This window comes from Mustela erminea, chromosome 1 (assembly GCF_009829155.1).
Source record: "Mustela erminea isolate mMusErm1 chromosome 1, mMusErm1.Pri, whole genome shotgun sequence".
Taxonomy (NCBI): domain Eukaryota; kingdom Metazoa; phylum Chordata; class Mammalia; order Carnivora; family Mustelidae; genus Mustela; species Mustela erminea.
The window spans coordinates 60,919,011-60,935,413 of NC_045614.1; the positions used below are offsets into that span (position 1 = coordinate 60,919,011).

The following is a 16,403-nucleotide window of genomic DNA, read 5'->3' on the forward strand; positions in this document are numbered from 1 at the left end:
TTAAGCACACCTTTCACTGGTGGGGCAGGCAGTTTCCTCCTCTGCTGCCTTGATGTGTCTATGGTTTGTACCTACAAATAGAACACAGCTGTCAACACACCTTCGCAAAGATAAAGATATTTGATCTAAATGTTCCAGGTCGTGCAATATTCCAACAGATGAAGTAAGGGACAAACACACCTGGTTCCTTTGCTTCTGATCTCGTTTTCTCGTGAGGCGCACACATGGTGCTATGTTTAATCCGGCAATGGTCAGAGCTGAAATCCGGCTCTCGATATCAGAAATCTTGATGCAACAGAAAGACAGAATCAGTAGGGGGAAAGCACAGAAGGGGAGAATCTTTGTTAGAAATGACAGGAATCTATAATGAACAAATCTGCTTTGATGTATACTCATTCATTCATTCATTCAACTTCTTTTATATTTTTTTAAGATTTTATTTTTTAAAGTAATCTGTACACCCAACGTGTGGTTCAAACTCACAACCCCAAGATTGAGAGTCGTATATTCTCACTGACTGAGTCAGCCAGGCACCCCTCATTTGTCCAACTTCTACCAAGCCCTTCTCTATCTAGTGCTGTAATAAGAGAATAAAACACAGGCCTTCCTTTGTAAATTTAAATGTCTAGTTTGGTAGCTCTAGAGAATATCAACACCCTTGTCAGGGATATATCTCTGGGGATAAGTGGAAGCCCAGGGCATGATGGGAGCCCTGGCCCAGCATGGCAGGGAGAGGGGCGGGGGGTGGTCAGGAAGGCTTCCAGAGCGGGCCACACTTGATGCGAGCTTTGAAAGGCGAGTATGATTTATAGGTCCTTCTTCGTTCTTCCATGACTCCATGAGCCAAAACCACAGCACAGGCTCTTAGGAGGGAGGCCCAGAAGCCCCTGGTTCCAATCCATTTCTTTCATTAAAAGGACAAGTGCCTTGAGAAACTCCCTCTTCTCTCTGGGCATCAGTTTCCTGGACCATAATATCAGATGGTTAGAGAGAGTTCGGATTACTTTTCAAGAGTCTTAAGGCAGATACAGAGAGCAAGAGCGCAGTCAGTGCCCAGAAAGAACCCTAACCCACCCATGTCCCCAGGGATGAAGACGAGGTAATCCCTGCTCTTAGAAAAGAGCAATAATCTGTGCCGTCACCCTGCTAAGCATTGTGAATATGGGAACTCATTCATAAACCTATGACAGAGGTACCATTCTCTCGGCTCTATGGATGAGGCTTCTGTGGCTCAGAAGGGTAAGTAACCCAGCCAGCACTTCACAGCTGGTCTGGGGCAGAGCTCCCAACTCATGCCAACCCTCATGCTCTCACCACGCTGAGGACCTGCCAAAGCCTGGCATGGGGGACACAGGGAGAGGCAGGAGCAGGCTCGCGGAGTGGAAGGAGGATGTGGGGATCACAGCTGCCTTGCTGACCTCCGGACACAGCCTGCACGTTGCCAGGGCATCAGACAGGGAACCCGAAAGTCGGCCCAGCAGCCAATCTGGGTGGACCCTGAGTTCTCTGTCCCCGTTCCCATCCCTCCACTGTCTCGAGCTGCTCAGGACAGCTTCGAATTCTGCTGTCATTTACTAGGGACCTCTTCAGAAAGAGCCTACTGGGACAGCGGCTGCAGAAGTGCAGAGAGAAGGACTGAAGGGTCAGCGAATATGGGAGGTGCATCCCCTATCCCCAAGTGGGGGTAGGGGGTAGTCTTGGTCCGAAGAGGAAGAGGAGGAGGGAGGAGGCCAAGGCAACCGGTGAAATGCTCCAAGCTGCTCCCAGGGGAGACACTGCACAACCCCTGCCCCTCCCTGGCCCCCCAGATGCCTTCTTGTTCTGACTCCTCAAATTTCATACTGAAAACTGCATTCCTTTAGCTTATAGACCAATAAACGGCACAGCCCCCTTAGAAACGCTGCAGGCTAAACTTTTATCAGTTATGTGCAGCTGGTGTGGATTAGATTCCCATGGTTTCCCTGGAAGCTGTTCAGATGGAGGCCCTTGCTCATCAGGCCCTGAGAGATGGGTCAATGGGAGAGCGGACTGCTCACCTCCTGACCTCCTCACCTCTTATTCCAGAGCCTGACAGTCAGCAGACAGTCAGCAAACAAATGATTTTATTCCAGAGCCTGACAGTCAGCAGACTGTCAGGCTCTGGAATAAGAAGGGGTTAATTTTTTGAGTTTTAGATCAGAGGGCAAAAGCCAAAGAAAGAGGAAGGAGGCCTATTGAGGGCTGATTTTGCCGACATTTTGCATTCTCTCTCTTTCTCTCTCTCCCCTCCATCTATCCACCTAGTTGTGCTCCATTTCCTTCCTAAGACTGCATATCCAATGGCCCTTACACTTGTTAGTGGGGATGACCAATTCAGCTCTGAGTTTCCCGGGAGCCAAAGCAAAGAGATCCGTGTAGGATAAAGACCGAATGCTCACAAGAACAGCTTTTCCTGGTACTGAGAGTTAAGAGAGAATTTCCCCCAGGAAATCCATAGAGATGGTGCCACATGATATAGTGGACAGCACCATAGTACAATAGACCCCCGCCCCATGGGTCATCCTGCAATCTCCCAGAGCACTGGGCAATCCTGTGCCAAGGGTGATAGAGTCCCTAGGCTCTGACCTAATCCAAGAACACAGTTTAGCACATCTACCCTCCTCCGTGGGAACAACTTTGGATGAGAACAGACAACAGGGAGTGAGAGGCTTATTTTCTGGGGCAGCTGGCAGCAGGCAGCAGGGAGAGAGTCTCCATGGTACTGAAGATTCCCACGTTGTGAAGATCTATAAAACCGAAGGCAGCATTGACAACCTCCCTTGCAAATTAAGGACTCCTTTGCAAGTGGATATATGTCTGTTGGCAGGACCAACACATTTCTCAGAAAACCACGCAGCACAAACTGGTACAGAATGTGGCTGTGAGGTCAGAAAGACAGGTTCAAATCCTGGCTTTATCACTCTTTAGCTATTTGGCCTTGGGCAAGTGGTTTAACCTCTCTGAGCCCCAGTATCCCTAGGGAAAAAAAGGGGGAAAATAACAGCTATGTCATGGAATTGCTGAAAGGATTGATTACAATAATGAGGTTAAGTGTCGAGTAAAACTCGTGGCACCAAGTAATGATCACTGAACACTAGGTATTATTGATAACATTACTGTCATATTTTAAAATGTATAAAGACTAGGCACATTAAAACAGAAAGAACATGGTCATTTTGGACTCCAGGATTTTCTGCCACAAAACATGGTTCCAATAATTTAAGACTAGAAATATCTAGGAGCACGAATAACTATCCAGTAAAACCCTGCCAAACACCCATACATGATGTTATTTCTTGCTAAACCACCAAACTTAACCTCAGAAAACAAATGATTTTATTCTACTTTGTATAACTTTGACCATAAATTGATTACATGTTAGGTGGTATTTCTGGAAAATGATTTGTCTTTGAGGAGAGATGCTCTTCAGCAATTCTTGCTGATAATGAATAGTCGACAGGGCCGTGTGCAAGGAGACCATTCCTAGAACACAGCATTAATTCTTCCATGGGGTGGAGAACGGGCACCTCCCATTCTTGAGAGTGCTTAATGCTGCCAATGGCTTTAGGGATTTTTGACTCTCTAAAACAAAAATATTTATTTAAGAAACGATTACCACTCGAGATCATAATCTTCTCTGTGCATAGGTGGTTTCTACTGACCCCAGTTCCCCTAGGGTGCAGTTTTAAGATGCAAGGTCTATAGAAATCACACTGAACCAGAGGTCTACACTGAACATATACTACAGAGACCAGCATGTCTCATGGACCCCAGTTTGAGAATCAGCGACTTTGTCCACAGTCCACTCTGATTCAGAGTCAGAGGCCATGGGACTACCCACGAAAATGTCAAACTAGTGTCTTCACAAAGATACAGATAACATCATTTCAGTTCTGAATCCGCCATATCTAAATAATGCAAATTACTGGTCTGTGAAATCTACAATTTCATTTCATTTGTTCATTCACGCCATTTTTATTGAGTGCCAAACCCATGTCCAGTATTATGTTAGGCACTGGAGTTTCTGTGTTAAGCTAGGCAGCTGTAGTCCTGTCCTCATGGGGTTTTTAGTGTATAGAGGGAGAAACTGCCATCAAGTAAGTAATCAACAGTGTGATAAAGGGAGGGGAGGTCTTGGGGTGGAATGGGAACCCATATAGCCAGGAGACCTACCCGTGGGACAGAGAATTCATCAAAGAGAAAGGTGACATAGGTTTAAAGAGAAATCTGTTATATTATCAAGGCTGTGATTTTTAAAAGTTGTATTTGGTGGAATCCACATAAAAGGACCGTGCAAGCATGCCAGAGAACGTGCCAGATAGAAAGGCTCTGCAATCATTCTTGTGGAAGACAGGGTGCCCTCTCCCCTTTCATGAAGGTGCTCCATCTGGGCAGAGGGGGAGTTCTTACCTGGAGCTCAGCATGGTGGACCTGGGCTGCCGCCGTAGCCACCTGGTCCTCCAGATCTGCCAGCTCGGTCTCATCGGTGCCACTGTGGATGCAGCGGGCGGCATCCTCCAGCTCATTCAGCTGGCCTTCCAGTCCGTACACGGTGCCTGCCGCCAGGTACACCTGAAGGGGAGGCACAGCCTCTGAGCTCAAGTTTTGGAACTGGGACTGGTGGGGTCTTTTCAGGGCACCCCAGACAGAGAACCAGGCTCAGCTTTGGGGGAAAAGTCAGGGAATGCCCCCAACTGAAACGGTAGCATGAGGTCTTAGTACCCCCTCACTGTCAACCACACCTACCACTCCCCCAAACTTTCCTGCGGGAAAAAGCAACTTCTATGTCTTGAAAATATGAAAAACTAGTCCAAAGTACGGGGTGTCAGCTACATTAATTGAAAATTTGTCCCGTAAGTATAACAGCCATAATGCCACGACAGAAGACACAAAGAAAAACCAATGGTGTGATTTTTCCAAGAAAAAATTTGGTTGGCATTTAGCAACTGAAAAAAAAAATTCAGAAAACATAAAAGAGATGAAATTAATTTAAAACAATTCCACATTTTGAGTGAATTAACTCTGATTGATGATCTTCGGCTGGCTTGAAGCTGGTTAAGAGCATTAAGATGAACCTGAAATGTGTAGTAGGAAAATAGTTGATTTCTTAGAAAATTGTGTGATGTTGAAAGAAACATGTCAAATCCATTTATCCATCAGTTTTTTGAGAGTCCTCGAAAATTAAAGAGAAAATTAGTAAAGGGAATGATCTGAGGAAAAATTAAAGGGCAAAAATTTGACTCATGAGTTTATAAGGCAATTGCCATGCAAGTGGGCAAACAGAAGGTAGAATTGTTGGGATAATTCAGACTGAGGGATGCCGGCCAGGGTGAGCGAAACAAATGTCCTTCAGCCTAGATAGTCACGGGATGCAACAACCAACTACACAGAATGAGAATGATCCAAAGAAGCTAATTACTTAACGAGCGGTTTTTGAAACTTAATCAACATATGTAAAGCTCTAAACATGTAATCACAGCAATTTAGAGTCATTTGAATGAAAACACACGGTCACACATGCTCTTTTAACTTGAGTTAAAAAATAAAACAGGATAAGCCAAGAGCTTGCACACACAATTCAGGCAAGCGTTTTGCACTGAGCGACACCAAGTGTTGGTGAGGAAGAGAAGAGCGCTGAGGTGCTCCTACCCCATCCATTCTCTGGCCTGATTCACACATCTGAATTAAAACTGACAATTTTACAAAACATTTCAAAGTGGAACAAAGGAAGGGGCAGGTTTGATGAATGTGCATTTGTGCCACGCTAGGCACGATGAGCTGGGCTGGGGGAGCTTCCCGCAGTGACGGGCACTGTGGATGCCATGTTAAGTGATTCTTCAGTCAGAGAGGGGGCCATGAATCAATTGTCTGTCAACGATTGCCATAGTTTCGTTTGCCCTTAGTTTTGTCCTTCTTTGTCATATGCAAGAATCAGAGAACTTCTGTTTCTAAAAGATCCTCACAGTTAATATAAGACATTTATTCTTTGTCTTGGAAACAAAATACACTTCTTTGTTGTTTGTCACACAAAGGAAATAAATGAATCTTTCAAACCTATTTGAGTGGAGAAAACATTAAATATTTGTGTCTCAAAAGTTACGAAGTTGAAAACTTCTCTTCAGAGGGGAAGAAAATTGAGGAAAGAGAAAGAGACAGGCAGGGAGAGATGATAAAAGGCAAATGATGAGATCACTTTAAATTCAGACTTACAGGGTTGTGCAATGAAACAAAATTTGGAATGATTATTTAAATGAAATGAATAACTTGAATGAGTATGGCAATAGGGCTAAACATAACTTGTCATAACTTTAGTCTCAAGAACCTTGATTTTTCTGGAAACACACAAAGCTCAACACCATCACATCCCACAGCTATGTCATCTTAACAGTCTCTTGTTTTGTCTTCAACGTGGTCATCTGCTAATATTCTTTGTTTTCTCTGCCAACTAGTTCCAAGCCTTCAGCAAGGCCAGGATTTTCATCTTTTACTCTGTGTTCCCTGAAAGTGTGATTTCCTGGCATGAGGGGGTGAGGGAAGGTTCTGTGGTTTGGCCCTGATGCGGGCTGAGCAGGAACTCCCCAACAAGGTGATGGTGCCTAATGGGCTGGTATTGGCGATGATGGTGACCACACATATTTATTGAGCCAGGCATTAAGCCAAGGGTTTTATGGGACATTTCTCCTTCAATGTTCGTGGCAATCCCTGAGGTATGTGCTATGATCATCATCACTGTCTTAAAGAGGAGAACGTTAGATCTGGAGGTTAAGTGACTTCCCCATGCCTCAAAGCTGGGAAGTGGTAGACTCGGGATTTGAGCTCTTGGGGGCTGATGTCAGATCCCATGTCTTTATCTGCCCTGTCTCCTGATGCCCTAATACTTAATCTCGCTTGCAACATTATGATGTTTTACACTTGAAACTCTGACCTAAAGGTACTTGAGTTATTGTGGTTATAGATCAACCTGACGTTGGTTCTGTTGCTGGGGGTGAAATAACACAAGTTAACATGCTATGATAATGGAATGCTATTCTAGTCTTAAAAAAACAATCCAGTTGAAAACCATTAACCTGGAATTGCTGGCTGAGTAAAGGCTCGCTTTTGGCAAGAACCATGGCTATCATGTCTCTGTAAGCTATGTCTTCTCCAAACTCCAGCCACTGATGCCCGTGACTTCATGGACTGGCTCCTGGTTCAACTCAACTTCCTCAAAATGGTTCAAGAAACAAGAACAGGTGTTTCACTAAGGAAGGACTTTGTGGTCAAAGCTTCAAGGGTAAAGAAAATTAAACAGATTTCTTTGCTGCAGTACTTCTCAGAGTCTTTAATATGCTAACACATCTCTCAACTTTCCTAGAAAGACTATACATCTTGCTGAAACGGATCTGATTTTATAGTATCCTGTTGAACTTGCCTTCCATGAAACACATTCTAGAGGACTATGCCTAAACAGTAACTGATAGCATTTCTTTGCTTGCTCTGGAAGTCAGAGGACCACCGAAGTAGCCAGAACCATCTCCACAAGGCCCAGGCCCACGTCCTCTTCTGTGCCATGGAGAGCACCCGAGAGCCTTGAGGAGGAGGACCAACATCCTCTGCCTGCTCCCAGATTCTGTGACAGAGCTGGGCTCCCTCCTAGGGAAGTTCTACTGTGTCTGAGGCCACTAAAGATACAGACCATGGGATATGGTGTTGCCAAAAGTTATCGGGCAGCACTAAAAGGGAAGTTGGGGCTGTTCCTGCTCTGCCTCTCTCTTGGGAATTACCAGGTGCTCCAGGCTGTTGGTCGTTTAGCAAAAAAGAGAATGAGGAAGGTCTTCCCATGGTGGTGGGAGGTGTGAGAGAGCCCACTCCTCCCTCCCACTCATAACCCTGCCTAAATCCACAAGATGGCATCTATGGGTCCCTACTCCTCACACCAAGGGTCTGAGAATGGTCATGCCAGTGGTTCTGTCGACCCCGAGGTCCAGTTCCCACCCTTCTCTGCCCCGCCCTCTTTGTGAGGCTGACCTGCGTGAACCTCATCACCCAGGCACCCTTGCTGGCTGGGATGGGTTTGGCCCCTGGGAGACAACCGGCAGGAGATGGATGGCAGGAGGAGGAGGAAGTTGCTCTCCTGGCCCCTGCTCTCTCCTAGTGCGGGCTTCTTGGAGACAGCTCCCACTAGGCGGCGCTCCTCCAGGCTCCTGCTCTCCGTGGACCTCACAGCCCAGGGGTGGAAACCACCCCCCAACCCCCGCCCCAGCTCCGACTGCCACTCTCTGGGGCTACAGGCTATAGCCTCCCTGAACCTTACCCACACCTCAGACAATAGTCCCTTCCTGAAACCGTGGTAGCCAATGTCCAGAAGGTGAGAGTAGGTGTCTCCGGTTCTATTTTTGGCACTCCCGGCTCCTCGGCACAAAGGAGCAGGGCCGCTGAGGACAATGAAAAACGAAGGAGCGCCCTTTAGAGCACAGACGGACAAAAAGCCCCGGTTTAATTATATCCGCGGCACCCAGAGGTCCGCCGGAGAATCAGCCCCGCCCTTCGGCTGCGCTGAATTCCGTGCTGGAAACCGCAGAGCAGAACCGGCCCCGGGGCTCTGTGATCTTTGTCTCTAAAGAGATAAAGAGAAGAGTCAGTCCTTCTCTGACTCAGAACCACAGAATTCAAAGGAACGGAGACGTTTTTCTGAGGCGCGATGTGTAAAGCTGGAAGGGGGAAGGGGGGAGGGGGAAGAAGCAGTTAACTCTTGGGGAGCAGAGGTGCAAGGAATTACAAACCCCCCGCCTTAGAGCGCTGGTCCCTGCTGGGGTTTCTGACATCTCACATCAGCGGGTTAAGTGGATGTGTTTCCACCTGAAAATGTTCAAGAACCCAAGGAAAGAAACATAGTGTATAATAAAATGTTCTTACAAAAGGAAAACTCCCACAAAGCCACTGCATTTTCAACATGCCCCTTGGAGGAAAAAAAAAAAAAAAGGCATGTTGTCTTTGCTTTAAGTGTTTCCTGGGAACCCACAGTCACCTCTTAAATCTGAATGTTTCACATATTGCATTTTTAAAAAAATACAATACTGGGTAAAGAAAACCAGCCCTTTCCTGGTGAGCCATATCTTGACTTTAACTTTTTCTGCTCTGCGTGTCCAGGATTAAGGCTATTTTTAGAACTATCAATACTGAAAGAACTGTATTGTAGACATATTTAAAGAACAGAGACCCTCCACGTTAGCAATAAAACATTTCTTTCCAAGAAAAGGAGTTCATTCGACTGAACTATGTATCAGGTAAACATTCTTCTAGCACCTCCGCATCAAGCTCTGGGCAAGGGCTGGGGCTACTCAGGGGAAAGATGGTGTTCTGCAGGGATTCATACAGCGGATTCCTAATCTGGGGATGACTGGGCTCCTGCCTCCATGCCTCTCCCCCTCCAATATCTGACAATGCCTGAAGACATTTTGACTGTCATATTTTTTTAATAAACATTTTCTTTTCTTTTTTCTTTACCTTTCCTTTTTCTTTCTTTTTTATTTTTAAAGATTTTATTTATTTATTTGAGAGACAGGGAGAGAGAGAGAGCACAAGTGGGGTGAGGGGCAAAGGGAGAAGGAGACTCCCTGCAGACAAGGGAGCCCGATGTGGGGATCCCAGGACTCTGGGATCAAAACCTGAGCTGAAGGCAGACACTTAACCGACTGAGCCACCCAGGCACCCTGACTGTCACAGTTTGATGTCACCAGCATCTCATGGGTAGAGGCCAGGGATGCTGCTGAACATCTTTCACCTAGAGGACACCCCCCAAAACAAAGAATTATTGAACCCAAAATGTCACTAGTGCCAATCTAATGGGGACAGATGAATGGAGAGAAAGGGCAGTACAGGGAGGTAAGGGACAAACAGACCTCTACTTAGGTTTTATGGGAATTCCAAGGGAGAGAGTCTTTAACTTTTAAGATAAAGCAACTATTGGCATTTTTTTAAAAACCTTGAGTCATTTTGATTCGTTGTTCCAACTTTTTGCAAAAATCACCTGTACTAACAGATCCTGATTTCTGAGAACTGTATTCATGACAGCACCCCACAATCAGGGTTGACTCTGCTGGGTCCGGAAAGATGGAACTACCTGAGTCCATGGGCAGGGCTATGCCCACTGGTGACAGAGACTATGGCCCGAGTGGCTACTGTCCCAAGCTCTGTGCCACCCCCTAGTCTGGAGTGTTGGGAAATTCTCATCAGGAATTTATTAAAACACTCAAGAATGAGTGTGGATATTTATATGTAAGAATCTGGTACCTCCTTTCCATCCTCCCAAGTTAGACTAGAAAAATCCACTACCAGCACACAAGCCTGGAAGCAGGGTAGACCACTTGGGACCTATATTCTGTTGGCAACCACCCCCTTTCCCTGTGGCAGTGCTCCACCTGGATCCCAACTGGGTCCCTTTTACAGTTTCTGCACCCCCCCCACCCCCACAAGAAGACACCGTCTGCTGGCTGTAGGAAAGGCCAATTCCTTTGCCTCAAGTCAGGACAACCCTGAGATGCAACTGACGCCCTACTGCTTCCTGCTGGATCAGGTCAAAGGTACTCTTCCTTTAAGGTCACACCTTTGTTGGGGCCCCTGAGTGGCTCAGTTGGTTAAGTGTCTCCCTTTGGCTCAGGTCATGATCCTGGGATTGAGCCCCATGTTGGGCTCTGCTCAGTGGGGAGCCTTTTCCCTCTCCCAGCTTGTGTGCTCTCTCTCTCTCTCTGTCAAACGGACAGATAATATCTAAAAAAAAAAAAAAAAAAAAAAGTCACACCTTCCCTTGACTTTTTCCCTTTCCCCGTCTTCCCCCATTCCCTAACCAGCTTCCCTGGCAGAGTACTTCCAAGGAAATCACTTGCATGCAAACCCACGTTTCCAGGTCTGCTTCTGGAGAACCCAGCCCGGTGCCTCCCTGGGAATAGATCTGCTACGGTGGTAGTGTGTATGCATCCCTGCACTGTTTGGGATGGGCTACACCTTCATTGGTTTCTTATTTGCACTGGTTTGCCCTAGACAGGGAACATCCCCACTGTCTTACGTTTTCTTCCAGGGAAGTCAGCTGCTCATCCAGTCTCACTTGGTCTATCCCGAGAGGAAATGTCCCCTTCTTTCTGTCGGGAGGGACAGGTGGGAACTCCAAGGGCCCTGAGGACTCTGCTATCAGCTCCTCTGTGGCATTGATGACCTTCAAGACTTCTGTGGAGATGTTGCAGAGAGAAACAGCAGAATACTTCTGTTTGGTCCAATAACAGAAGGGAAGAGAAGACAAGAACAGCACATTAACAATGACATGGAAATTTGACATCATCACGGTGCTCATCATGAGACTGATTCCATTATAACACACACAAACGTCGATGTGCCAAAAGAACGAGAAACTGAAAAGTCTACCTGGCTGGAGGGCACCTGGAGGTCGCCTGATTTGACGTGGCCTGGCTTCTGTGATACACACAATTATTTGATTCTGTCCCTCTACTGTCCTTCCCCTCCAGGGAAGACGGCGACCTCAAGGGGGGGCTATTCCATCCCCTGTCCACTGCTGGTGGTTTTATCACCAAAGCTAATTTCCTGGAGGATGACTTCTTTGATACAGCTCCAGCTACAGACTCTGTCCAACCACAAGCCTGGCTGGTCCATTAGGGAGCCTTCTGGACTGGGTGTTAAGAGACCTGGGTTCTAGATCTGGCTCTAACTTCATTTGATGATGGGATCTTAACCCAGTTACTGTGTACTTCTAGAACTCAGCTTCATCATCTGAACAATGAGTGTTGGAAGAGTTCCTCTGCTGTGTGTCAGTAGCCCCTGTGTGTTTTGCTCCCTCACACCTGTTGTCAAGCCCATTTTCCCTTGCTCTGCTTGACCATAGAGGCTGAATGGAGAAACCCTCCATTTCCCTCATCTCTCACAGCCAGGGGTAGTCCCGCCACACAATTCTGATCAGTAAGCCTGGCAGGAAAGCTTGCGCAGGGGTCTCAATGAAAGCTTTGGTTTCCTTAACCAGGTGAATAGATCCAGCTGATGCCCTCCTTCCCCACTCCTGACTACCTTGATCACAGGTGTGCAGTTGTGACAAATACCAAAATGCTGAGTAGGGTGGGTCAGAAAGCCTGAAAGAGCCTGGCCCAGACAGCCGCAGATCAGCTGAACCACTGTGAGTCACCCCTGCCTCTGAACATCTTGTTACATGAGGAAAATAGTCCCCTACCATTGAAGCCACTATTGGCCAGATTTTCTGTTATTTGCAGCTGAATATAGTCCTCACTGGCACAAGCTTTTACATTCAGGACTGAAAATTATTATCAGTCCAGATCTGGGCCAAGGTCACTGATGGAGAGAGGCACTGCCACCACAAAAAGTTATCCACATCTTTAAGTTTGTGAGGACAGAACATCAAGCAGTAGGCTGGAGTCTGGTGTTTCTGGATGGCAATGGTTTCAATCTAGAACCCAGTTTATTTATCTCATCAAAGGGCTTGCAAACTGGAAGTCAAATATTGCCTGCTGCTGACTGGTGTGTGTGTGTGTGTGTGTTTACAATTTATCAGTAAAATGTTTCAAGAAAATCTGGAATTTTAATGCTTTTGGTACCTTCTAAGGTACCAAAATATTAATGGTGGCTAAAATATTAATGATGGCTATCGCTTGATTATATCCTGGCTAAAATATTAATGATGGCTATTGCTTGATTTTCCATTCTTCCAAGTAGATTCTACTTGCTAGAGGATGTTTTGATACCCTTCCCGATTCGATGTGTTTAAGTGACAAGTCACAGTCTAAAAGCTGACTCTGGGCTTCTATGCTGAGGCACAGGGTCTCATATCTGTCAACCCTTTGTAGGGTTAAGGCACGTGTGCCCAGAGGGCTCCCCATCCAGCCTGTCTGCTCTAGAACAGCTGCTTGGCTGACCCAAGAGCCGCATTCCTTTTGGTTCAGGGGACTTTGCTACAAACCCAAACAAATGGGTCTGGGGTGTCGGGAGAATGGGATGGAAGGACGATGACACAGACCCAGTGGAATAAGGTCAGTGTCCCTGGGAACAGCCAGGATCAACGCTTCACCGGAGGAGAAACAGGGGCTGTCCCCTGTGATCCAGGATGCTGTGACTCGCTGTGGCGGATCGTGAAGATGAATCGGGCTCAAAATGTTTTTGGCACTAAACAGCTGCCACTATTTGCTTAAGTCCATTTTAGAAAAAGTGACGTTGTACGAATGAAAGCAGATTTGTCACCCTTCTCTCAGGACATAAGTTTGTGTTTAGAAAGTCTGTTCCTTATTTGGTAAAAGGGGTGTTCTTTGTATATTTTTTTTTGAAAAGAAAGGCATATGACTAAGAGATTCAGAAAAAGACCACAGCACAGTTAGAAGGGAAAGTGTAAAAATTTACACGTCTCCAATTAGGACAACATTGTTAAAGGGTCAAGGTTATTAATGGGAAGGATTAAGAGGTGCTTAAACTGGTCCTGCGTCCTGACTCCAACCGAACACATTATATCAAAGCGATAAGCGGGGCATCGCTGTTGCTTGGTGGTCATTGTTCCATTCTATCCATAAATAGCCTTGTTTATTCAACCATAGGGGTTGGAAGCTGGAAGCCAAATATTGCCCAGAGGTGTGCTTTTTAACAAGAATGGCTTCCATGAGACACGTACTTGCCAGATCTCACTGTTCCCCCTACATATTTTATTGGGGGTGGTCTAGGGTGTGCAGACTCTGTTCCAGGTGCTGGGATAAAGTGGACAATGGGTAAAGCACCGCTCTCATGGCATGCCTAGTCCTACGCCAGCCACTTGACATGCAGACATACTTCAGGTGCCCTGAAGGCATCTGCTTTTGCCACTAAGTCAGAATGTGGCAGTACCTGGCAGCTGGGTTGAAGAGCGCACCACAGCTTCACCTGGAAGCTCTGTGGTCTGGGGAAAGCCCTGGAACACTTCAGAAGCTGACTAGCCTCCAGCTGGGGGTAGTGGCAAAAAAAAAAAAAAAAAAGTATATGCAAACGGGACAAGATCTCTGGTTGGTGAGTCAGATGGCGGGAGCACCCCTCCCCCAGTCTGGTGGGTGAGCTCTCAGAGGGGAAGTACACACTGCCATCCACCAGCCTTTGCAGGAATTCAGGGGCTCCTTGCCCACAACCAAGGACTGGGTTATTTGCTTGGATATGGGGGGTGGGAGTGAACAGTGGACTTACCGGAAGTTAAGATACCTGGGATTTAATTAGTCCTATGACAGGAGCAGGGCTACAAACCTCCCCGTTCCTTAGTTTCCTCACCACTCCAATAAAGGAAATCAGGGCTGACACCAGCTAGTTATGTAAATGTCCCACTCCCTGGCCAGTCTAGATTTAAAAGTAGAAAGCACCTTGTACAATTATGTTAAATAAAGCTATATTTAGCACTGGACAGGGTTTTGTTCAGATGAAAAGCTGGTGTGGACCGGGGTGCTGGCAGGAAGCCCTGTGTGTGGGAGAAGTGAATAGCTAAAGGATCCTTCTGCTTTGTTGCTTACAGCCCCGGAGGGCCGAGCTGAATGGCACAAACAAAGCACAATTTGAGAGCCCAAAGAGAGCTATTATGTAGCTGATGGTACTCCAGAGAGTAATTATAAGATGGATTCAATGTGACAGTTTCATGGGATCAAAGAAGGGAGAGGTGAAAGTGTGGACATTAGCAGAGAGCATAGGGGCAATTACAGAACAGGAAGGTTGGTCTCAAGGACACTTGAGGCCAAGGGCCCCACAGATGATAGGATGGAAATGGCCATGCAATAACAAATTCAACCTTCTAGTGATCAAAGAAATACAAATTAAATAATGAATAATGAACGCCAGATACCCGTGCGATTCCCTTTTTAAATGCTTGGTGTGTGCCACCATGGCTTGGAGCAGCTGGGGCATGGTTCTCAGTGGTCACTACTGAGAGCCTGAGTGTGCCCTGCCAGGGTCAGTCTGTGTCCCAGAGCCATGTGGAACATCAAATCCATCATGGTGACCTCTCACTACCTCTGGGGTTGACCCAAACAGTCTATACTCGGGATACCGAAGGTAATGAGAAGCACTCCGATTCCCTTGATCACTCACCAGAGCCGGCACAGTAAGGAACCTCAGCAAAGAGTCATGTTTCCTGCTGCCTGTAAGCAACAGCAGGACCAAGGCAGACCCTTCAGAAGGTTACGGATCACTCTGGGGCTGGGGTCCTGCTATGGGGCCATTTCAATGGGCCCAAGAAAGCAGAAGAGCAAGGCAGGACCCGAGTCATAAACCCCAGCTGTCTCCTGCTTTTCTCTCTAGGGACTGCAGAGAGAAGCAAGACTTCTTTCCTTTTTGTCTCACTCCCCACAAACTTTAGCTGTGGTGATCTCTCCATCCTGTCCCCATGTACTCCCCCTTCACATAAAACATGCTGCCAGAACAAATTCCTCTTTCATTTACTCTTCCTTATAGACCGTTTGCCCAAGACAAGCAGAATGCAAGGTGTTCCCGGGGACAGATTCTGAGTCTACAGAGTTCTAAAGAAAAGACAGTTTCCAGCCTAAATGATAGATATACTTGATCAGTAGCAATCCTTGTAAACTCTCCTGAGATTTTTTTTTTTCCGGCATCATCATTCATTTCAAAGCATTGTGTTGGACAAAGAAATGCAGACTCATTTCAAGCTGGAATAGACAGGAATGCTCCTTACCAGAATATCCCAAGCTTGCCAACGCGAATAGTGGGAGAGCGTGAAATGCCTGGCTTTCCAGAGAGGGAACACTCTGGATGCCAGAGGCCTGATTCCAGGCCTGGTTCCACCCAGGCTCAAGTGTGTGTCTGCCTGACTCAGCGGGGCCAAAACAGATCCCATGTCGGGCTGCATGTGATGGACCGAGGCTGTGACAGAGGCCTGGCTGTCTATTTATTAGACTTGATATAAGTCTTGATATGATCTCATCAAATACAATTGTGGGAAGGAGAAAAGCCTTCCAGGTTAAATGACGTATGCAGGCGTCTGGGGCAGAAGAGAAATTTTTTCTAGCTTGGGAACGGTTCCAATGCCTATAACAAGAATAGAAGAGCTAAACAGGTAGAGACTGAAGGGACCTGAGCACTAGGGTTTTTTGTGAGATAAAGAAAGAGGCAGTAGGCTTTGAGGTCCATGGGCCAATCCATGAAACAGGGGTGGGCAGTGTGTGAGAGGATCCCATTCTGGCAAAAGACTCCCACTCTTGTCCACTGGGCTCAGCAGGCATGGAGCCCACTGCTCATCATTCTTTTAGGAGCCTATAAAATGTTTATTTTTTTTTAAATGAAAAAAGAATAAGATAAAAAAGAACTCTTAGGTCCAGGAACATGTTTTAATTCATAATATTCCTATATTAATCTTTATACCTTCACAGTTGTAAAAT

At 46.4% G+C, this 16,403-nt stretch overlaps 1 protein-coding gene across 8 annotated transcripts in view; it reads right to left on the reverse strand.

Annotated features, from left to right (window-relative positions):
* MYRIP (myosin VIIA and Rab interacting protein) overlaps positions 1–16,403 on the reverse strand; it is a 392,721-nt gene that overhangs the window by 5,327 nt on the left and 370,991 nt on the right. For 7 of the 8 annotated variants that reach the window (XM_032345061.1, XM_032345144.1, XM_032345567.1 and 4 more), the window contains 4 exons: positions 11,063–11,257; positions 4,429–4,590; positions 181–285; positions 11–71 (listed from right to left, as the gene is read on the reverse strand). In XM_032345061.1, the coding sequence (XP_032200952.1) occupies positions 11–71; positions 181–285; positions 4,429–4,590; positions 11,063–11,257 (523 nt within the window). The remainder of the gene's footprint in view (positions 1–10; positions 72–180; positions 286–4,428; positions 4,591–11,062; positions 11,258–16,403) is intronic. The other variant, XM_032345521.1, reaches the window with a different exon arrangement.